We start from the raw sequence: 24,777 nt of genomic DNA, 5'->3' as shown, positions 1-24,777 counted from the left end.
TCTACAGCGGGAGGTTTGCGTGTGTGTGTGATGTGTGACACTACGTTCAAGTGGTTCTGGGAAGATGGGAGTTTGCCAAATGGCGAACCTGTCTAAAAAGACCACCTGTCTAAAGAGATCACTTTTTCTCAGTCCCTTGGATGGTCTCTTTAGACAGGTTCGACTGTACCCTCCTCCCTGCCAGGTTCCAATTAGTCAGAGTATGTACCAAAATCGATAAAAACTAATTACTTCATTCATTAGTGACTATCACAAGTTTGATTCCGTTATACACAGCGAGTCTGATATCACAGAAAAGTGCAGAGTCTTATGAACACAACGGTACCAAAATCAAGAGAATTGGTCAAGGAACAAAAATACATGAAGCAATTGAAAACTGTGACTTTTATACATATTAGTTGACTTAACCTCCACCTTAAGAGCACCTGATAACTTTGTCTTCTTCTGAGCTGGCATTTTTGGCCGCCACCTCTTCGAAAACTGGTGAACAAGCCTAGATCTACGACGTACAAGATTTGCAAAATTACTGTGTTAATGACATCATCTCGTTCACAGATTACATACATGGACAAAGTGATTGTAGATCCTTCATGACTTCACTGTGTATTTCTGCATTAGTGACATTTCAGAGTTATTTCCTCAGCTTTTTCTGCAATGTTGAACATTCTTTTACACACCACCAATAAGCCAATCTGTAACACGCCTGAGCAAAAGCACAACCATCTGAACAAAAAACCTGGCTATGACTTCTCCCGGAACAGGTTTGTTAAACTCAGTTTAGAATCAGGGACATGCATACCAAACACATGTTTTTATTATCTTCAATTTTTTTTTACCAAATGCCTTGCCTTTTTTTGACAAAGTGTTACTTAGTATAAATATAATTTAAACACTTGTTTTACTGTGCCTGTGGCTGGTGGGTACCACCAGTCACAACCCCTCGGTCTGCATGCTTTTTATGGTGCATTTTTGTCTTAAATTGTGAGCTGATGTCAGGTATGTTTGACTGACCAGCAGTGGGCCGCTCACTTGGCTTTTTACCTGTGCCCGCGTCGCAGCAGCGCTCTTCACTAGCTCTTACCGCCTCTGCCCCATCCACCTCCCTTGTTTGTTATAGCTGGCTGCGCTTTTTCATAATTTTGTACCGAAGGATTATGTATACGTTCTGTGAAATGTTATGTGTACCTTATATGGAAAACGTATTGTTGTTATTGTGTAATAGGGGTGCTAGTTTTAAATTTGTTAAACCCCAAGTGTTCTTAAATAATATGTGATTTTTGTCCCTATGAAATTAAAAAACTTGCCTTCGGTTTGTGACACCCAAAAGGAACTTCTTGTCACATGAATTTTACGGTTGTGGTTGTGATGGTGTGTGTGTGTGTGTGTGTGTGTGTGTGTGTGTGTGTGTGTGTCTGTATGTGTGTACAGGTGTGTGTGCGAGTGTGTGTGTGGGTGAGTTAGTGTGTTGTATCCTTCTATGAGTGCGTGTGTGTGAGCGTGCTTGGTTGCGTAAAAGTACTAGTTTAAAACCAATTCGTACATTTTATTGTATATTTTTTATCACCATTTTTTGAAAACTTCTACTTGAACAGTCATAGTCCCCTATTTTTCGCCTAAATAAGTGTCCAAGCGGTGTGTGTACCCTACCTATCTTTAAAAAAAAATTCGCAAAATTAATTCATTATAGCTTGGATTTCTCCCTTGAAAACAAATTATGTTTTCTAAAAGACCACTGAACATCTCTCCGTGTGTACCAAACCAATTTATTGGTTGGTCCATGCTACCTTTAAATCACAACAGTCAACACATTCCCAGCACATGGCATTCAGCATCTTGATCACCTGAGCAACAGCTGGTACAGTCTCCACTGAGTATAGTCATGAAATAACCCTGTCTACATTTTTCGTGCTAAGCAAGTTTTACAAACTTTCTTTGGACTTGGAGATGTGAGCAATTTGTGTGTGTGTGTGTGTGTGTGTGTGTGTGTGTGTGTGTGTGTGTGTGTGTGTGTGTGTGTGTGTGTGTGTGTGTGTGTGTGTGTGTGTGTGTGTGTGTGCAGGCCATCAACCTGCTGTTGGGAATGGTGACCAGGTCTGTTTCAGCCAGCAGTTTGTTGAGCAGCGTGAAGCGAGAACTCTGCAGTCCTGCTACCAGAGCTTTACACTTGCACTTCTCCCAGCAGTCGCAGTAGGCTGTGGGCGCTGTCTTCTTTAGTCTGCACATAAAGCACACATAATGAGCATACAACACCACAAAAAGGAACACAGAACACAAAAATATGTGTGCTGGCAAAACAACACCTTTCCTGCAGTAAAATCGGAAGTTTCAAAAGTAAACTTACATTTAATTAATATACTTACCAACTCACATAGATAGCAATAACTTCGTTTGGTTGCTTAGACATTGAAGCACTCTTCCATGGTAACATGGGGAGATAACTCTAAAATAAAAACTCTATGCCATATAAGGCATGGTCCATGGTAGTTATCTCCCCTACCGGCGTCCTGCGCATGCGCCGGACATGTACCAGTGATACTCATTCCGTCCTGAAACACATACCCCTTTATACACAATTTGCGGGGCAGGTTGGGAGGGAATTCAGTATGTGAGTTGGTAAGTATATTAATTAAATGTAAGTTTACTTTTGAAACTTCTGATTAAATTACATTTTCTTACCCAACTCACATAGATAGCAGATTGCTAATTAAAGGCACAGTAAGCCTCCCGTAAACCATCACAGAGCTCCCCGAGCGTCTACATACAGTACAAGCATACTTCCATTTGAACGCTCACTGAACAATGGCGCCTCGTTTTGGTGCTGGACGGCTGTTATGAATATTCAATACCAGAAATCACGCCCGGACAGTAAGCCTCCCTTAACCCATCACAGATACTGTCAGGCTTTTACACACAGTACAAACACCCTTCCATTTGAACGCTCACCAAACGGGAACATCCTAGGTGCCCTACGTAAAGAGCGAGCAATTTTAAAGAATTAATTTTGCAGATTGTCTCGAACACTTTTTGGACCCATCCTGAACTCAGGTCAAAAATGAGTTACTTCCCTTCGGGTCTCATTCTATCGATGTAAACTGGCCATAGCCGTGGATCGATGATTATCAGAATGTTTTTGAACCATGGTGCGTTTTTGCTCTAGACTTAACTTTTAGAATCTAAATAATAAATTGACAGCTTGTTACACAAACATTCTTTAATCATAAAAGAATTCTTTTTTCATCAAGACAAGATCAGTACAATTCGAAGTTGTGAAAGTTTGAAAAAAGAAAAGCCCGGAAGCAGGGTCACGCATGGGTCGTAGCAGACGATGGTTTATGCATATCGCCGTTCCTCTCAACAGTCAAAAGCTATCGCTAGAGTTCTTGTGAACCACAGCCGTTTGTTTCGTGCATAAAAACGTGCTATTGTAGATAAGCTCACATCGAGTCGCATTCAAATGACTAACTGACGACTACATTGTGAAAAAGGGAAACTGGATCACACGGGTTCACGATGGCTCAAGGGTAAGATAAACCACGCAAAAATAAATTCTTTGAAAATTGTTCGCTCTTTACGGAGGGCACCTAGGATGTTCTCAATCGGCGAGTGTTTAAATGAAAGGGTGTTTGTACTGTGTGTAAAAGCCTGACCGTATCTGTGATGGTTTACGGGAGGCTTACTGTGCCTTTAACCCAATGCCCCCTGACAAAAAAATGGCAGGCAGCCTTCTTAATCCTGAGCAATGGGAAACTATACTCCGCACAGCATGCACACATACAAAACAAAACAATTCATATAAAATCATAGAGTACTCACATTTATATAGAAGATGGCAGAATAACTCGAGAATACACTATAGTTTCATATGCAAGTATGTTCTGTCCACTTCCAATGTAATAAATGTTGTTTAAAAAAAAATCCAGCAAGTGTTCTTCAAAAACGTCCAACGTGTCAGCCTTCATTCCTCATTTACACCAATATATGTTGAAAACTCCCAGAAAAATCCTCCCGAAAGTCCTGTTGTCGAATAACAACACCCAGATCGATGTCAGACTCATCCCCTTTCACCTCTTCAAGTAGAAAACCTTCGAAAGGCGTGTCAGAATCGTCATCTGAGTTCCCCATGATCGAACGTCATACTTCCAAACCTTCATTCAACGCCATTTTGTCAGCCAAAAAAAATCTCAAACTTTGAAAATTCAAAGCTAACACACTATCGCATCGATTCAAACTCTGCAAACGCTAGAATGAAGCAGCCGGAAGGAAGTGCATTACTCACATCCGGTCGCAAGGCCTTATGGGTAAGGCTCAAAGCGAAAGTGAAAGTACAGGCAAATCCAGATAAGACGAAATTGAAGGGACCGAATTGTTATTGTGTCCTATCCGAAATTTCGACTTGGTCATAGTACAGTGGAACCCCTCTCTAGCGACCTTGAAAATGTTGACAAAAATCGGTCCTTATGGAGGGGGGTCCTTACAGAGGGAGGGGGCGGGGCCACAAAGAAAGTCACCTCAGATTTTCTTAAAAAAAGAAAACAGAGAAGTTTGAGTTGCTGACGACCGTTTCCTCAAGCAAACTGCTTCGATTTCATGTTTGACATTGTCGATGGTGTCCACCAGTTCTGGTGCATGTTTCAATGCAAAAAGAGTTAGTTTCTGAGCAAGCATTTCTTTACAGCAGTCCCTGCAATGATGAAGGCCCTCCGAGAAAGAGAGTGAAAAATCGGCCACCGTTCTCAGCATCGCGTATCTGTGTGTAACCTCTTTCATTGACAAGATACTCTTGTTTCCCTGCAGCCTTGACCAGTGAGTCGGTTACCTAATCTGTGAACCCTTCAGTTGTGTTGCTTTGTCAAAAGTTAGACACAGTCAACTAGTTTTGCTCTGAGTGAACAGTGCAGCTGGCCTCAATTAGCCGGTGACACCTCTCTGGCCACAGCACCAAACAGTACATGGCTGGGGGGAGAGAGAGAGAGAGAGGGGGGGGGGGGGGGGTAGCTGGCTAAACTCAGTGGGGTGTCCGGTGTCACTGAAGTCAGCAGGAAGAGCATTGGAGAGAAATAGAGAGGTGTACTCTTCCAAACAATTTCCAAGGATCAGTTGTCAGGGCTTAGGGTAGTCAGTGAGGGAGAGTGAGAGCGGTTTGTGTACAGTCCGACTGAAGATAATAATAATAATAATAATAATAAGAACATTTATATAGCGCTAAATCAAAAACTTTCGTTAAAAAGGCTTGCTCTAAGCGCTTGACATCTAAACTAAAACGTCATTCACACTCTTTACAATGATGTACAAGAACTTCATGTCACACTCTTTCATTCAGTATAGCACCATTCACACAGTTGTTATTCTGTACAAGACAATAAGTTAGTCTAACATTTAGAATGTTCATAAGATGAAAACAAGAGAAAACCAGACTGATTAAAACAACTGCTTAGTGCTAACAAAGCATGAATCTTAATGATAACGTAATACATGTTTAACTGTTAAGACCATAAAAAAAACCTATATGCTAAAATAACTTCGAACTTTTAAGAACTTCTTATAAGATACACAGCACATCTAGATAAACACCAGAATGATAAAACAAAAGGCAACTCGTTAAAACTATTAAATGCATCAATGTCTAAAACACGAAAGACTCAAATATAAGATACACAATTCTCTAAAATTGTTTATTAAAACTGAAACCGACCTGCTCAAAGTAAACCATACCCACCCCCTCCCTACCCACCCCCAACCCTCCTCCTACACTAAATACTAATTATTTCTACTCTTAACTTCCCAACTACACGTTATCCATAAACTATGCACAGGAACATGTGTGTCAGCATTATGTGGCACCGACATGACTTGTGCATATCTAGCCTACAGCTAAGGGTTAAAGTTAAAGGACTACTGCAGTGAAAAATTATATTTATAATAATTTAAAACAAAAGACAAAAATAACAAGCTGAATAGAGATGGAACCGTTACAGAACAGGATGGCAAAATGTTGCGACTTTAGGAGTTGTGTTTCAGGAAGAGGTGAGTTTTGAGTGCTCGCTTGAATGACTGTACTGACTGAGAGTGGCGAATGTGAGAGGGGAGAGAGTTCCATTGAGTAGATGCGCAAAATGCAAAAGTGCGTTGTCCATATGCTTTTGATTTTGTGTGTGGGATGACTAGGGTGCGGCTATCAGAAGAGGAGCGGAGTTGTCTAGCAGGAGTGTATACAGTGAGAAGTTCAGAGAAATAAGCAGGAGACGAGGCAGAGAAGAAGTGAAAGCAGAGAGTGGACAGTTTGTATTCAATGCGGGTTTGGATGGGTAACCAGTGGAGTGTGCGGCGAAGTGGTGTGACATGATCTTTTTTTCGTGCTTTGAGGATCAGGCGTGCTGCAGAATTTTGAACTTTCTGTAGTTTGTGCAGGAGGTAGAGTGGACAGCCAGAGAGAAGAGAGTTACAGTAGTCAAGTTTAGAAAGAACAAGAGAGCAGACTAGAGTGTTTGTAGTTTGAACGGACAGAGTATGGCGGATGGTTGCGATCTTGCGGAGTTCAAAGTATGCGGACCTACAGATGTTGGAGATGTGCTTGTTGAGTGTCATGTCTGAGGAGATGGTGAAGCCGAGGTTTCTAGCTGAAGAAGAGAAAGAGATGTCGGTATTGCCTACTTGGACAGACGAAGGTTGAGAATTTGGGAACTTAGTGGACTTTTTCATGCACAGAAGTGCCTCTGTCTTATCATCATTTAGTTTTAACTTATTTTCTACCATCCATGACTTAACATCTAAGATACAGGTCTGAATGGTCTGGATGGCGGCATGTGTCTCAGCGGGGGAACTAGGCTTATACAACTGGGTATCATCAGCAAAAGACTGGTTTGAAACGGAATGATTTTGAATGAGGGCAGACAAGGGTTTGGTATACATAATGAAGAGGACGGGGCCAAGTACAGAGCCTTGAGGGACACCGAAAACAAGGGGGGCTGGGGCTGATCTCTGGCCATCGACAAGCACAGCCTGAGTTCTGTCCGTAAGGTAGGACTCAAACCATGCCAGCGCTGGACCAGAGATGCCATACAAGGTCTGGAGCCTGCTCAGCAGTGTGACATGATCTATTGTGTCAAACGCTGCCGAGAGGTCCAGTAGGGTGAGCACAGACACATCACCACCATCCAGAGCAGACAGAATGTCGTTGGTCACCTTGAGCAGGGCAGTCTCAGTACAGTGAGAAGGACGGTATGCTGACTGAGAATGCGAGATCAGATCATGAGTGTTCAAATACACTAACAGCTGCTTTAAAACTACTTTCTCAATGATCTTTGACAAAAATGAAAGGTTAGAAACAGGGCGGTAGTTCTTTAAGACATTTACATCGAGATTGGATTTCTTAAGGAGCGGTTTCACAAGTGCAGTTTTGAACAATGATGGAAAAACACCAGACAACAGGCTATCATTAACAATCTGGGTGAGAACAGGCAACAGAAGATCAAGGTTTTCAACAAGTAATGGTGTGGGCAATGCATCAAGTGGACAAGTTGTAGGTTTGGATTTCAAAATAATCTCTCTAAGGTCCTTCTCACTGACTTTCTGGAATGCTAAAAACGTACAGGCAGGGGAAGCATCAACATGAGTGGGTGCAGCAGAATTAACAGCTAGCGTGTCAAGTTCTGATCTAATATCAGCTACTTTCTGGATGAAAAAATCACTAAAAACATGAGTGAAAAGTCACTGCCACAAGATCGGCATGCAGTCAATAAAGCCAGACAAGAAGAATGATTATGACATGCGGCTCTATCTGCTGGTTTTTTTTTTATTCAAACTGGTTTTCAACGCTTATTCTCACAAAGCATCTGCACACCTGCCTCTGCCTCTGTGCTGTGTTTGTGTGGCTGCTTTCGTATGATACATTGTCAGTGCATGGTGAGTGCGTTCACTGCCTTGTCACCACTTCCCCACCTTTTTCAGAATGTTTTCTTGGAGTTGGATAATTCTCCTTACTCCTCGCCCCCTCCTAACTTCAGTTCATACTTTATTGCGTGCCGACTGACCAGTCGGTGTGACGTCCGTGTAGAGAAAAAGGGAATAAGGTTACACAATGCGCTAGTGTTTGACGCCAAGTTTCGTGTTTCGAGTTGCTGTAGTAAATATAGAGTAAACTTTGTCTTTGGGACTGACTTTCTGTTGTGTGCTATCCGTCTTTCGACTTACGTAAGAGAAATCCCATTTCGAGCTCAGGGTACTTTGTACACATAGATAAAGAGGGATAATTCCGGACCAGAATTTCTTTGTGTGCTAAGCGAATTTTTGACTTAACCGTTTGTGAGTTAGCTGGATTTGCCTGTAGGTGACCTAGTGTTTAGCAGGCCATGCCGGGCGTTTCAGGGATTTCATATGGCACTTCCGGCGGGCCATGCCGGGCGATTCAGGGGGCATTGGGTTAAGGTGGTGGGAAAATGTACTCACATTTAACATCTTGTAGGTACTTGGCCAGCAGCTACCATAGCTGGCAGACCATGCGTTCTATCCTGTCGGGTACTTGCTATGTCCCGTAGATAGAAATTCATGAAGACATCCTCTGACGTCCAATAGGCTGCATTTATCACTTCAGCAACTCGTCCAGACTTGAGAACAGCCAAAGAAGAGGCCCACGCTCTAACTTCATGAGTCCGTACTGCTCGTAGAGGAAGGACTGACTGCCCCCCCCCCCCCTTTTTTTCTTGCCACCACTTGTAAGCCTGCCTTATTAATGTGGCAATCCATCTAGACAAAGTTGACTTTACTAAATCCTTGTCTCTCTCAGTATTGATTGAGATAAAAAGTAGGGTTTTTTGTGTGATCTAATCGGATCAGTGCGAGACAGATAAGCTTTCAAGGCTCGAACCGGGCAATGGGTTAAATCTGGATCTAACGGAGCCAAAATATTGCTCAGCGGTTTGATGTGGATTATTGGAGATGGTTTATCCGGTTTTTGATTCTTTGCTAGAAAAGTTGAGCAAAACCTAAGTACTACGGATCCGTCTTTCTCAAAAGAGATGTCTCTAGCTAAACCAGACAGAGAATGCACTTCGCTCCCCCGTCTCGCAGATGCTAGTAGAGTGAGCATGACCGCTTTCCGTGTAGATTAGCAAGGCTAGCTGTTTGTAGTGGTTCGAAAGAATCCGATCTCAAATATGATATTTCGAGAGCATTGATCTTCCATGCTTCGGGATCCGGGAATGGGGAGACGAACATCGGCAGACGGCAAGAGTACCGAGTGGCGAACAAGTCTATCATCGGCTTCTCCACATGTGCCCAGAGGCGGAGAAGCGCGTGGTGAGATATAGTTCATTCTGTGTGGACAATCTTGGCTGACCGACTCAGCGAGTCTGCCAAGACATTCAGCCGCCCTGGAAGGTACTTTGCTGAAAGCATTATCTCGTGGTGGTGACACCACATCAGGATCTTGCATGACCGATGTGACAGCAATAGGGAGCGAGATCCTCCCTGCTTGTTGAGATATGACACCACTGTGGTGTTGTCCGAGTGGATCAGCACATGTTCTCTCCTGATAAGGGGAAGAAATTCCATCAAAGCCAGACAAGAAGGGCAAAGCCCATACGACTCACATGCTTGACCTTGACCTTTACATGACCTTGACCTTCAGGGTCAAGGTCAAATAACTAAACATAGCAATGACATCATACAGTAAGAACTGCTTTACACATTTTTCCTACCAAAATACATGTGACCTTGACCTTGACCAAGGTCATGCAACACAAAGCTGTTAATTCACGACATAGGAAGTACAATGGTGCTTATTGGCTCTTTCTACCATGAGATATGGTCACTTTTAGTGGTTCACTACCTTATTTTGGTCACATTTCATAAGGGTCAAAGTGACCTTGACCTTGATCATATGTGACCAAATGTGTCTCATGATGAAAGCATAACATGTGCCCCATTTAATTTTTAAGTTTGAAACAGTTATCTTCCATAGTTCAGGGTCAAGGTCACTTCAAAATATGTATACAATCCAACTTTGAAGAGCTCCTGTGACCTTGACCTTGAAGCAAGGTAAACCAAACTGGTATCAAAAGATGGGGCTTACTTTGCCCTATATATCATATATAGGTGAGGTATTCAATCTCAAAAACTTCAGAGAAAATGGGAAAAATGTGAAAAATAGCTGTTTTTTAGACAACATTTATGGCCCCTGCGACCTTGACCTTGAAGCAAGGTCAAGATGCTATGTATGTTTTTTGGGGCCTTGTCATCATACACCATCTTGCCAAATTTGGTACTGATAGACTGAATAGTGTCCAAGAAATATCCAACGTTAAAGTTTTCCGGACGGACGGATGTCCGGACGGACGGACGGACGACTCGGGTGAGTACATAGACTCACTTTTGCTTCGCATGTGAGTCAATAAAACGCTAGTCAACAAGACTAACTGGAAAGAGCTCACCAAATACAAAGCAGCAAGCAAGCAGATGGGAAACGTGGCCGGTGGGTGCCGTGGAAACAGCAAAGAGATAGCCACGAGAGCGAAAGAAAATGCGACCTTCTCCTCTGAGTGAAAAAAGTCGTATGAGTTCTACCACGTGCTCGGGAAGCGGTAGTGACGTAGTTCACACCATAGGGAGGTAACCCCCATGGCAAGCGTCCTTAGCTACGCTTCCCCTTACACTTTTTTTTTTGTGGGGTTGCTTCCCTTTAACTGTTAGACGGGTAGCGATTTTCAGACCTTAGCATCTCTGACTACGTCAATGCTTATATGTGATTCGGAGTAAGAATATGTAATTTAATGACAATTTACTGCATGATGAAAGGCCATCGGACCCAGAGAGAGATAGCGTGGTTATGATAGAACATTTTTTCATGATCTGTACTATTTTTTGGCCTTTACATGACTAATTTTTTAAAAGGTCGGTCCTGTTTTGGCCTTTACACGACTAGTTTTTTAAAAGGTCGGTCCTGTTTTTTTCGGGGTCCAAGAGGTCTCTGCGATATAGCCGAATTCGCGATTTAGTGGGCCGCGAGTTAGTGGAAGTCTGCTGTACCTCAAACACGTTTTGCACCGTGTGTTGAAGAAAAAGGAATGAGTATCACCGGTACATGTCCGGCGCATGCGCAGGACGCCGGTAGGGGAGATAACTACCATGGACCATGCCTTATATGGCATAGAGTTTTTATTTTAGAGTTATCTCCCCATGTTACCATGGAAGAGTGCTTCAATGTCTAAGCAACCAAACGAAGTTATTGCTATCTATGTGAGTTGGGTAAGAATATGTAATTTAATCAATTGCTTGTACATATAGCTCAATGCCAACAAATGAACTCTGTTTCTCATAAAATAACCAAAGAAAATGATGTGTTTTAATCGCACCCAACACAACCACAAAGGCTCAAAGATGTTTTTTCAGCTTCAAGCCAAATAATCACATATATCCATGTACAGCTGTGATGAAGTTACAATATCCACAGAGAAAATACTTCAAAATAAGAGTAATGCCTCAAACTTTGGCTTTTGACACAAACATCTCATTTAGCACACAAAAGCTTTTCCTTACAATCTTGAGAGAGGAAGAAAGAGTGTTAGCGACAGCATGACCGAGAAAGACAGCAGGAAATACTCACATAACATTTGAGCTTGATTTTGTTCTCTGTGAACTATGAAGAAAAGAAATCTTGTATGAAGAAAGGAATGACATAGAATTAATAGTAACTGAGTGTCAGTGCAGATACTCACTTGCACTCATGCCCCTTGTGGCAGACACGGGCACACTCTGTACAGCAGCACAACGTCCCTGTCAGGCCGCATGTCTTGCACTCAAAGATGTCCTGTTCAACACCATTTTCACATCTTGAAACGCACCAAGTCTCAAAAACAGCAGCTGCTGTGTGTATAGCATAAAGGAACAAGTCGCGTAAGGCGAAAATACAATATTTAGTCAAGTAGCTGTCGAACTCACAGAATGAAACTGAACGCAATGCCATTTTTCAGCAAGACCGTATACTCGTAGCATCGTCAGTCCACCGCTCATGGCAAAGGCAGTGAAATTGACAAGAAGAGCGGGGTAGTAGTTGCGCTAAGAAGGATAGCACGCTTTTCTGTACCTCTCTTTGTTTTAACTTTCTGAGCGTGTTTTTAATCCAAACATATCATATCTATATGTTTTTGGAATCAGGAACCGACAAGGAATAAGATGAAAGTGTTTTTAAATTGATTTGGACAATTTAATTTTGATAATAATTTTTATATATTTAATTTTCAGAGCTTGTTTTTAATCCAAATATAACATATTTATATGTTTTTGGAATCAGAAAATGATGGAGAATAAGATGAACGTAAATTTAGATCGTTTTATAAATTTTTATTTTTTTTTACAATTTTCAGATTTTTAATGACCAAAGTCATTAACTAATTTTTAAGCCACCAAGCTGAAATGCGATACCGAAGTCCGGGCTTTGTCGAAGATTACTTGACCAAAATTTCAACCAATTTGGTTGAAAAATGAGGGCGTGACAGTGCCGCCTCAACTTTCACGAAAAGCCGGATATGACGTCATCAAAGACATTTATCAAAAAAATGAAAAAAACGTTCGGGGATGTCATACCCAGGAACTCTCATGTCAAATTTCATAAAGATCGGTCCAGTAGTTTAGTCTGAATCGCTCTACACACACACACAGACACACGCACATACACCACGACCCTCGTTTCGATTCCCCCTCGATGTTAAAATATTTAGTCAAAACTTGACTAAATATAAAAAGCAGAAAGAGCAGTCATTACCAGTGACAACATAATCAAGCTCACCGCTTTAATATTGTCTTATCTAGACAAGTCACAATTCACTCATCAACAGAATCCTAACACCCTAAAGCTCATAAAACAAGAAGGGCAAAGCCCATACGACTCACATGCTTGACCTTTACATGACCTTGACCTTCAGCTAAACCTAGCAATGACATCATACACTAAGAACTGCTTTACACATTTTTCCTACCAAAATACATGTGACCTTGACCCAAGGTCAAGGTCATCCAAGGTCATGCAACACAAAGCTGTTAATTCAAGACATAGGAAGTACAATGGTGCTTATTGGCTCTTTCTACCATGAGATATGGTCACTTTTAGTGGTTCACTACCTTATTTTGGTCACATTTCATAAGGGTCAAAGTGACCTTGACCTTGATCATATGTGACCAAATGTGTCTCATGATGAAAGCATAACATGTGCCCCACATAATTTTTAAAGTTTGAAACAGTTATCTTCCATAGTTCAGGGTCAAGGTCACTTCAAAATATGTATACAATCCAACTTTGAAGAGCTCCTGTGACCTTGACCTTGAAGCAAGGTAAACCAAACTGGTATCAAAAGATGGGGCTTACTTTGCCCTATATATCATATATAGGTGAGGTATTAAATCTCAAAAACTTCAGAGAAAATGTGAAAAATGTGAAAAATAGCTGTTTTTTAGACAACATTTATGGCCCCTGCGACCTTGACCTTGAAGCAAGGTCAAGATGCTATGTATGTTTTTTGGGGCCTTGTCATCATACACCATCTTGCCAAATTTGGTACTGATAGACTGAATAGTGTCCAAGAAATATCCAACGTTAAAGTTTTCCGGACAGACGGACGGACGCCGGGTTGGACGGACGGACGGACGGACGACTCGGGTGAGTACATAGACTCACTTTTGCTTCGCATGTGAGTCAAAAAGCTTGAAGTCTTATAATAGAGTATGCCTGATTATTCACTGTTGTATGTTGTAGTTTATTTTTTCCTAAAGCCTGTGTTTAAATCTTTATTCTACACTAGGCGAAAAAATTATTATTACAACAAATTTCGCACCCAAATAAAAACATTAATTCCCCTGTCATTTCATTCAAACTTTAAATGCCAGTTAAGGCCGTTCACTAGACTGTCTGGATTACCTTTCGGATTAAAGATTTCTTTTACAAGGATCACGTGAGTGTCACAAAGATGTGAGTAGCATATTTGTGAGGTGAAACCACGTCGTGTTTTTAACCTCCCTAAATAGGGAAGGGCGATGCGTAGCTGACCGGACTGGCATTATTCACGTGTTTTGTGCGTTCCACGCAAAACTGGCTTTAGCTTGAGATGAGCTGTGTTTGAGACATGTAGCTGGTCTGGAGTAAATAACGTCACAGCGTTTGAGATTTTCAACCGAGAAGGTTGTCGGCGCGTGTCAGACTTGTTCTGGGAACAAGTACTCTTTCAAGAGACGGGTCTCTTAAGGTAAATGATTTACTATGTTGTATATTATTGACGTTGGAATACATAGCTGGAGTGTAAAGGTTAGTGTATACAAAGTGCACCAAATCTTAGTGTGAAGCTTTGAGAGAATTCTTGATGTAATTGTATCACGGTTTTTCATGGGGAATTTCTTGAACATAATTGCTACGCATTTATGTTATGTTTAAGGGCAGACACCAGTGTTCAAAGTGATTTTTTGTGTTTAATAACTCTCGAGTCAAAGTTTTTTTTAGAATTAAAGTATTCAGTCTATCTCCTGAGAAAATATGATTTTTTTTTTTTTTGTACAGTCGGTTGCCGTGGTAGCAATCCAAGATGGCCGCCAAACAGCACATTTTTAAAATAGTAGGGCGAACACAAAACTGCATGGAATTTTATTTTGATGCTTGTTATGTGTACTTTAATACAAGGCCCAGAATTTGTTCAGAGAATTTTTTTGATCTGTCCATTCTTTGAAAAGATATTGGTGATAACAATGAGTGATGTTGAATTTCATGAAAAAACGGCCGAACAATTTATTTAACTTCTTACACACGCACATATTCCACAATACGCTCTGAACATATTGAAGAAAATAACACACTCAAGATGTATGCAAAGTTTCATCAACGCAACTTTTATAGAAAAAAAGCCTCAGGCTTTTGAATTGAAAAAAATGTTGTTTTGAGAAAACAGACAAAACGTGTTAAAAATGAATTTTTTTCCCAAAAATGTTTATCAAACATGTAACAAGACACACCAACTTCAAAATCAAGCCTTACTGAATAACATAGAAAGAAGGAAAACAGCATAAAACAAAACAAAACAAAAATATCAATCACTGTTTCAAGGTCATAGTGGTAATATGTCATAAGCAACATGCATTTTTCATTGAGTATGCCCATTTCTGTTTTGCCATTGAGCTTGGCACTTGCCAAAATGTTCTTGTTAGGCCATCCCAGGGCCGTAGACCTGGCCTTCCCGCGCATGTTCGGCTCGGACTGCTACATGACGCTGGCGGGCGTAGTCCCTGCGCTGGTCCCTGGCATGTGCAGTGGCAGCAGCGTCAGCTTGGCAAATTCTGCGTCGGTCCCTCTTGCCCAGCGACTCTAGAGTGGACAGTGCGAGGTCCACGTACAGAGAGTTCATGACTCGGGTGATTTCGAAGGCCCCCTCGTTGAACACCGCCACTGCCCTTGCGGTTGCACCGTCTACACGCCCTTTGCCCATGAAGATGGTCTTGGGGCACCTCAGCCACACCAGGTTGTTCAGGGACTCGTTTGTGTTCTGTGTCCCCCCATGTTGCATTCTCTTCAGGAGAGCCTCATCTGACATCCTCCTGAAGACAGGCACCATCTTCTCGGCGACTTCAGGAGCCAAGTAGGTGTGGCAGGCGTTGTCCTTGTGAGATGGAGGCTCTTCGCCAGAGATGAGGGCTTTCTGGTAGAAGCACCAGGTGTCAGGAGAGGAAGGGCACCTGTGGTGATATGGCCTCTCATCTGTCGACATGCAGTGGAAGAGGGTTGACCACACTGCGGAACGCATCCTGTCGATATTGTCCAGATTGTTAATGATGGCCCCCCTATAATAATTTTGCATGCTGTCGCATTTTCCTTCTGTAAGGCGCCCCACTCCTTTGCCACCCAGTCGCTTATCCTTGGCCAGCTTCCTGAGGGCACTACCCATGCGTTTATGTGCATGGTTGATGCAGTCCAACTTCTCGACCTGCACACCGGGGTAAGGGTCCAGCTCCACCACAGCTTTGAAGGCCGATGAGTCCCCGTCACACAGCATCTCGGTGTAGCGAAAGTTATGTGACCTGACTGACCGACCCCACAGCACCTTGGCGGCTTCCTGCTCCATGGCTTTGCTTGAAGCATGATGGTTTTTGCAGCACTTCGGAGCATGGGCTGCACGCCAGGCTTCCATCTCCTCAGCTGGAAGGTTCTGCGCCTCCTGAAGCTTGCAGGCATGGCAATACTTGGACATCACGTGGAAGTCCACAACCAGTCCTGTAAGGACGTCAATGACGACCCCAACTCCGTAGAGGGAAGTGAAGCCCCTCTTCTGCCATGTCCCATCAAATGAGACCGTGATGTCAATGGTCTCCTGCGGGTCTGGGTCGACCTCGGCGTATGCCTTGCGGATGTGGTTGGCACTTTGAAAAAGGGCCTCTTCTCCAGCCTCCACCTCAGCTTCTGAAAAATAAACAAAAATTCAGAATTTGTCTTTATTCTACAGGTGTGAAAGAGACCACCTATGTAATAAATAAACCATACATTCACATGTTGGTATTTCCTGCAAAGAAAGTCCTGGCACTGGCAGGGATATAATTTACCACTGCTCATTATGACAAAATCAATTAGACTAATGTCATTCTGGAACCACTTTTTCACTTGCTCTTATCCCTGGGAGAATTTTGAGAACTTTCATTTCATAAGATGCTTCTTTAATTTGGGAGCAGAAAGCATGCAAGGACATGTATACTCTATGTAGGTTAAACAGAATACTACATCGCAAGCTGTGTCATATTAGATTTTCACTGATTGCTTTTTTGTGTGCTTTTGTTTGCATTTCAGTATTAAGATCACAAAAGCTTGTGTAAACCTGATATGATCTATTTTGATCATGAGCTTAAAGCCCTAGTGTTAAAAAGTAAAATAGGACCACTACCCTCCCCGAACTTTCTTGAACAAAACAATTGTTCTGAGAAAAAGAAATGTGTGTGTGTGTGTGTGTGTGTGTGTGTGTGTGTGTGTGTGTGTGTGTGTGTGTGTGTGTGTGTGTGTGTGTGTGTGTGCAGTTAGTAGTGAATAGTTAAATGATCATGTGAACAAGAATTTCAGAAGTGACTTGAAGCTTGTAAATTATTAGCCAGCTAGTACTGCTATCTCACATGTTATGCAATACAAATGGATGATGGACACAAGAGCTGTGACAACAAGCAAGTTTCACTTGTGTGAATGTGTGTTTGCAGTGCACCTGTACAACACACAACAACAGAACAACAACAAAACATCAACAATCATTGCGTAATATTTGCAAAGTTCTCAAAGGATGAAATAATACATACCAGTAACCCGCTTATCAGCTGCTTGGAAGCTCGTCAAAACTGGGGCTGGCATCCCCAAAACTGCTCCAAACTTTTGGAGAGATGCATGGCTTGCTCCAATCTCGTGGCTGAACAATGCCATTCTGGTATTCACCTCAAATGGCTTGTTCTTTTGCTCCGCGTTGTTTTCTTTCGGAGAAGACATGCCCATCCTCTCGTACCCACAACCCGAGCACCGAAGCTGCAGTTTGTTGGCGAACCCCTTGTTCTCCTTGTTACCGTCCGCGTTACGTTCCATGACGCTGACGTCAAGTCCTGGTTCTAGGCACTCGGGGCACAGCACTTCACAAATCAGCTTCGTTAGTTGATGAACACTGACGATACTGAACTCCTGCTCCATCCCGTCAGCTGCAGGGATAGCGGCTAATGCTGCACCTAGTTTTCTCCCGGAAGAAGAAACTTGAAGTGGGGTGTCTTCGTCTCCGAATGCACTCGTAGCAGACGAACAAGTTTCGCTTTGAAGTCGCACTTTTTTCCCGTCCTTCTCAACGCGAGCGTTCGCAACTGAAGCCAATTGAGCTTCTGATCTTCTTCTTGGCATTTCTAGCGTTGGAAATGGGGCGAAGCTGATGAAAAACTGAAGTCTTTAGAAAGATTTGTAAAGAGAATTGAAGTTGTAGGAATTTCGCGCTGTTTGTTGATTCTCAGCAGACGACAAGAACCGAGCATTCTGGGAAGGCCGAGTTTAGCAGAAATGTGCCGGGAACAAACGAAGTTTGTTATCTTCGATACGATTGGTCAATAGTTGAAACCTTTTCTTACGACTTGTTCCGAACTATTCCGAACAAATGATCGGTTTACTTCGGCCCACGTGACTGTCTCTCGTACCATTCACAAACGGCAGAAAAACTGCCAACGGGAATTTCCGCTGGGTGCGTCATAACCGATTTGCATATAAAGAAAGACAACTCTTTCCAGTCTTGCAAACATGATCGCTGCTGACAATACTCGGACCGCATTGTAAACTCTCAAACTTGCACGTTTTTTGGCTGTTTTGTGATTTTTTAATCCAGAACACCATGCACATACATTGTTTATTCAGTATTTTAGATAGGTTATTGTTATGTCTGATGTAAGATGAATGCACCAGAGTGACCAGAAAAGTTTCAATATCCAAAATCAGAAAGAAAACAAATATGACCAGGGAACAAAAAAATAACTTTTTTCACTGTGGTGTCTTCCCTTAAGACGGTCATGCTTTGTATGGGGAGTGTTATTCATAGATTAAGTATTAGTTTGGATATTGAATGTGGACGGAATGTGAACGTGGAATGAACGAGAATGTATGAGTGGTACATGAACGTTTGGAAGAAGAGATGGTTTTAGAGAATGTTGTATTAAGACTTGGTTAAATTCTTTAGGAGTTTCCATGAGGGATTTCCATGGCGTGTACTAGGGAGGGTCCTTACACGGGAGAAGCGCGGGACGATGGTGGCGAGCAAGGGACCACATCGGCGCAGATGACTAGACGAGGGGAGTCTTCATCGATACCGGTCGTAGCTGACGACGGTTGTTTCCGCTAATGGCGGAAGGGTTTCTCGGGGAGAAACGTGAAAGGTGTGTGTTGGCATCTACAGTGAAAGGTGTGTGTTGGCATCTACAGTGAGAGTTTTAGGGAATTCATTATTCTACGAGGATTCAGCGACACAGGGAAGTGAAACTGGCGACATGCAGTGAGCCGTGATTCGAACTCGTGAGTGTCTGTCAGTACCTTCTTGTGTGCGTTAATCTATATTTGAGAAAGTATCTTTATAATATGTATTTACATGCATTGAGTGAAAGCTAAAAGACTGTGTGAACTGTGTGTCGAAAAGTTGATTCGTATTGTTGTATTTGAAGTGAAGAAGTATGTTGTTTTTGGTTGAGGAAATAATGAGCCTGTATTCCTCCCAAATTCTGTTGTTGAAGTGTTTGGTGTGAAAAGGGTAGAGACAGTGCAATAGGGCAGAACACGTACATATGAAAGCAATTTCATTTATTTCACATGCAAACCACTTCGTGACAGTGAGCGCTGCTCAAATAAGGGTACCCTCAAAAGCAACTGGACAAAAACAGAAGGGCCCAATTAAAAATCGGAAAAAAAATTACAATAGGCAAAACTTTGTAAAGTTTAAATGCAAGAAGAAACCCCCCTGAACAGTTTTGATAATTGTGATTTTTTTTTCCGATTTTTAATTGGGCCCTTCCGTTTTTGTCCAGTCGATTTTGAGGGTACCCTTATTTGAGCAGCGCTCACGTGATCCCCGTTTTTCTTTGGGTGCGAATTTTGTTGCAATAACTTCTTGGCAAAGTGTATTCTAAATCTGAAATTGATTACCAGTGCTTTGTAATTGCCTGACATTTTTACATGTGTGAAATGTTGAATTTTAATGTCAAGTGCTTTTTGTAAAGCACAGAGACTGCTATATGGCGGTGCATAGCGCTATAAAAGAACATATTATTATCATTATTATGAAGCTTGAAACAAGCGCAGACATGACCAGACTCTCCCTGGGTACCCCCCCCCCCCCCCCAGTTTCTTACAAGCAAGCCACATTGGTTGGTGAGGGTACCTACCTGGTTAATATGATCAGCACCTGTCCAGGTGAAGCTGCAGGTGTCATTTGCACACAACACATGTAGCGGGGAGTTGTCCAGGCTGGACCCAGGAGGATACAACATGCTCATCAGCACACCTCTGTCCGTCTCCGTCGACTCTCCACGACCTGCAATCTTCTGGGCACAGTTCATGATGGTCAGTGCTGCGGGGTACGCTCGCCCACACACTGCCTGCATGAACGGGGTGCAACCCTCGGCATTTCTGTCGGCAGCAAAACAAGTCACCAAAGTGTCAGAAACTGATGCAATCTGACAGGGTTAATAGAATATATTGCATAGGGCATCCAAAAACACTGTCAAAACTTAACAAATGGATAGGAAAAGAGCAGGACAGTAGAGGGCGAAATGGACAAGACGAGAAACCATTGGGGGCTACATGTTGCAGCGGTGAACAGTTTGCGTTACCTTTGTAAAGCCGAGCGGTAGAAGTTTCACATAAATTTTAACTGTCTGTGTCTAAGATGTTTTGGTGCGTACGAGTCTGAAAGACATTTGTCTGGATTGCAATGAAACAAACACACAACAAGACGAACAGACAAACAGAATATCAACTCAACAAGTCAAGTTACAGCAGTACAGCCCCCGACGAACAGATTTGCTAGGCACCGAGTGTTTTTCAACAATAATTGCATCCTGCAAAACGTGGATGTCGACACTAATTTTCAGTCCGAACTATAGGTCATACCTGCAATGATGGTCAACGAATTTCACCACAACTGTGACCAAATCGATAACAGAGCAGCATGGCTAATCGGACTCCTGGTACAAAGGTCAAAGCAGCATTGGAAAAGAGGAGTGATGTCAGTCTCCTGTTAATTTGAGTGCACGTGTACCCTGCAGGAGGGGGGGGTGATTTGGGTCAGAATTAGGGTAGACACTTTGGTTTTCAGTCTTTACGTTCTTGCTTTCAGAGGAGAAAATGCCAACACGAAATTGCACTATGCTTTTCTTTTTTCTTTCTTTTTTGTCTGTCAGACATAAACAACAGAAGCTTAAGTTGCCCCAGGCCCTCGGAGTCAGAGTTGAAATCCGCAGTACTCAGCATCACAATGTTCATGTTATGCATACCAGGTGATGGTTAAGGCCAACATTTTGATCAGGTGTGGTGGCAAATGATAGCTGTGGTGTTCAACCTCATTCATTGACAAGATTAGCAAAGCCATACTCTTTTTTCCTGAGCCATGACCTTTGAGACGAACAGTCGGTTACCTCATAGATCTGTTCACTCTTCAGTTTTCTTGCTTAATTGATCTTGGTGTCAAAAGTTAGACACGACCACTTGGCTTTTGTCTCAGAGGACAGAGGCCAACAGTTGACACCTCTCTGCCTACAGACATTGGCTGAGGGCTGGTGGTGGGGGGGGGGGGGGGGGGAGTGGGTGGGGGAGGGAGTGGTGAGAGCGCCAGGGTGAGATGGTGGTTACAGTTGGTAGAGCTCTGGAGATAACAGGATAGATGTGTACTCTTCCATGCAGAAAAGGTGTTCACTTCCATGCAGATTCCAAGTTTATATCGATTTGAGTTACCCTTGACATCCCTGTTGAATGCGTGTTATTGGAGTGGCCCCTTTGATGGTAAGCCCTCCTCCTTTTATTTATTCTTCACTTAGCTAAACTGAGCTGGGCTATTATGAAATAAATGCGTATTTTTACATTTAGTCAAGTTTTGACAAAATGTTTTAACATAGAGGGGGAATCGAGACGAGGGTCGTGGTGTATGTGTGTGTGTGTGTGTGTGTGTGTCTGTGTGTGTGTGTAGAGCGATTCAGACTAAACTACTGGACCAATCTTTATGAAATTTGACATGAGAGTTCCTGGGAATAATATCCCCGGATGTTTGGTGTTTTTTTCTCGATAAATACCTTTGATGACGTCATATCTGGCTTTTTGTAAAAGTTGAGGCGGCCTCATTTTCCAATCATATTGATTACAATTTTGCCAAAGCAATCTTCGACGAAGGCCGGACTTTGGTATTGCATTTCAGGTTGGTGGCTTAAAAAATAATTAATGAATTTGGTCATTAAAAATCGGAAACTTGTCATTAAAATTTTGTTTTCTTTGAACGATCCAAAAACAATTTCATCTTATTCTTTGTCATTTTCTGATTCCAAAAACATATACATATGTTATATTTTGATTACAAACAAGCTCTGAAAATTAAAAATATGAAAATTATGATTAAAATTAATTGTCCGAAATTGATTTAGAAACAATTTCATCTTATTCCTTGTCGGTCCCTGATTCCTAAAACATATAGATATGATATGTTTGGATTAAAAACAAACTCAGTACGCTAAAAAGAATAGAGATACAGAAAAGCGTGTTATCCAGCTCAGCGCGACCATTACCGCACTATTCTGGCTTGTCGATTTCACTCCTTTGCCACGAGCGGTGGACTGATAAAACTATGAGTATGCGGCCTTGGTGAAAAAATGCAGTGTGTTCAGTTTCATTCTGTGAGTTCGACAGCTTGACTAAATGTTGTTATTTCGCCTTACAAAATCGAAAATTTCAAAAGTAAATTTTCATTTGATTAGTCCAGAGCCTGGGGTTCTTCTCTTGCTGTGTGGCGTTCCGGTCGCCTAGGCGAAGTTTTGCCAACAGCTCATTGGAGGTCTGATGACGTGTTCATTAATTTTTACCTCCTGGACATCTCCTGCTCTTGACTTGACGGGGCCGTTTCCTTGCCCTCGTTAGTTACTGCAGGACAGGTTCTCTCAGGGACATAAGTAAGTTCCCTCCGCATTTAGGAGCAATCTGCATTTATGAGAATTGCGGTAAGAATATGTAATTTAATCAAAAATTTCAATAGTAAATTTTCATTTGATTAATATACTTACCCAATTCTCATAGTTAATACCCTCCCAACCATCTCCGCTACTTAATTTCTTAAGGGGTTTTGAGAAGTCTCGAATGATCATTCCGGATGCCGGCGCTCACGTGGTGCGCGGGGGGTTATGGGTAACCAAGTGGGGTCAGGTCATAGCAACGGCTATGGCGTCTGTTTTTTAGCTTGGTTACCACCCTTACAAGGGCAGGTAATTTGAGTAGTGTTTCGACATCTAACATGTGAGATTGAAGTCAATGCATTTATGAGAATTGCTGTAGGAATATGTAATTTAATTACTATTTCTGAAATATACCCACCTTTGTTTAAGGCAAATATCCTCCTGCCTCCCCGCTCGTGCATTGAGAAAGACTGACGGGACAAGGTGTAATCTCGGGTGGTCTCACGTGACCATAGTATCATTGGAAAGGATAGTATCTACTATTAGCCGTAGCTTATGGCCAATATTGGGAAGGAGATTGCTGGATCATTTACCTGGCTGTGAGCAAGGCAGCAAGATGAGGTTGAAAGGGACGCGACTCCAGCACCAAGTGAAGTATCTGCAAGGCTGCAGTTCTGCGTTCCTTGTCTTCCAGCTTGACAGGCCCCGCCCCTAGAGGAGTGATGTCAGCACCTCCGCTACCACTGCTGGGCCCCGCCCCACTGGATGTGCCCAGTCCTGTACCTAGTCCTGACACTGCAGAGTCTGAAACCCACAGCAAGGACATTGGTTACATTGATACTAGTCCCTCGCACCACAGGGGACACTACACTTTCCCATGGGAGTGGTTCTGCTCGTCTCACTGCCATCTGTCCACTAAATACTTCGCAACCATCAGAGAGGGAATGGGAAGGATTCAACTTTTTTCTGTTTTGTTATAACAGTCTATATGATCAGATCAAAAGTAATACTTATCAAGTTATTTGCAACTATCCATGAAAGTTTACAGTCTAAACTTGCAGAAATTAAAGTTCCATTTTGTGTGGGAATCACCTTAATTAAACTTTATTATGTGCATATGTATCTGCAGCTAAACATTAAACATGGATTAATCATAAGAGAAAAAGTAGAAAGCCTCACCAACTTCTAGAAACATAAAATCTACTGAGACATAAGTGTACAAAATCATGGAATGGTTTCCCCAAGATACAAGGAAGAATTCTGTCTTGCTAAAACATTGTCACAATAAGATCTTTCTATGTAAGGACCATAACTTGCAGAGCCCAAACCTATTTATTCAGCAATAGACATTTTCCGGAAATAACTCTTTCAGGATTTTCAGCGGTCTGGGTGAACTTGTGAATGCTGATTTTCAAAAGAAAAGGGTTTCATATCGTGCGCGCGCTGCATAATATATACATCGGTCAAGTGCAAAACTTGTGGTTGCCCTATTGGGTTTCAAAGTCATATAAGCACTGCAGACGAGGAACTTGCGTGAAGAACATTGCAAAATAGCGAGACAAGGCCACGAAAAGCCTATTCATCGATGACCACATTTTAGTTCTCTGTCATATATCACCGCTATTTTAATTGTGCAAAGAAATCTGACCGTCATAAGTTTTGTGTTTAGTATAGATAACGGGCTAGTGATATTTCTGGCTGGCTAGTGACTTTTTTCTTCAACAATTTTGTATTCAGGCAAGCAGAGATTTATAATGACACATTCAAAAGCATTGTCACTGATAAGTCACAGCAATGGCAGAGCTGAACACACATGTGATATTCAGTTACTTCATACATTTTCAGAGCACGTCCCAAAAATCAGAGGAATACATTGACTATTGTAATAATGTACATCACTCGTCTTTATCCCACCGTTACTAGCTGTTGATACGGAATCCATTTTTTAATAAACTGAGTCTGTTTCATGAGAATATTGTGAGCATATTTATCAAATTATATAATTCTCTTAAGAACATTTGCATGTGGGGACGGATTTTGTTTATTCTGCATTTGTGAACAAAAAACTTTGCTGTTAATAAAATATAATCAAAACCAGCGTCTTATTTCATG

The 24,777-nt window shown here is 42.2% G+C and overlaps 2 protein-coding genes across 2 annotated transcripts in view; both read right to left on the bottom strand.

Moving 5' to 3' along the window:
- The window catches only part of LOC138979834 (E3 ubiquitin-protein ligase UBR5-like), a gene marked incomplete in the record, with an annotated part of 271,386 nt that overhangs the window by 124,977 nt on the left and 121,632 nt on the right, over positions 1-24,777 (bottom strand). Inside the window, 4 exon segments of the mRNA XM_070352585.1 lie at positions 2,069-2,215; positions 11,712-11,803; positions 19,897-20,140; positions 23,259-23,469. Coding sequence (XP_070208686.1) covers positions 2,069-2,215; positions 11,712-11,803; positions 19,897-20,140; positions 23,259-23,469 — 694 coding nt within the window.
- On the bottom strand, positions 14,937-17,680 carry LOC138980681 (uncharacterized). Its single transcript, XM_070353589.1, has 2 exons — positions 17,302-17,680; positions 14,937-16,426 (listed from the first exon to the last, which is right to left on the bottom strand). Exons 1-2 carry the CDS (start codon positions 17,678-17,680, stop codon positions 15,177-15,179), a joined length of 1,629 nt encoding a protein of 542 aa, XP_070209690.1. The 3' UTR covers positions 14,937-15,176.

Source organism: Littorina saxatilis, linkage group LG11, assembly GCF_037325665.1.
Source record: "Littorina saxatilis isolate snail1 linkage group LG11, US_GU_Lsax_2.0, whole genome shotgun sequence".
Taxonomy (NCBI): domain Eukaryota; kingdom Metazoa; phylum Mollusca; class Gastropoda; order Littorinimorpha; family Littorinidae; genus Littorina; species Littorina saxatilis.
This window is presented reverse-complemented; position numbering and strand designations above follow the sequence as displayed.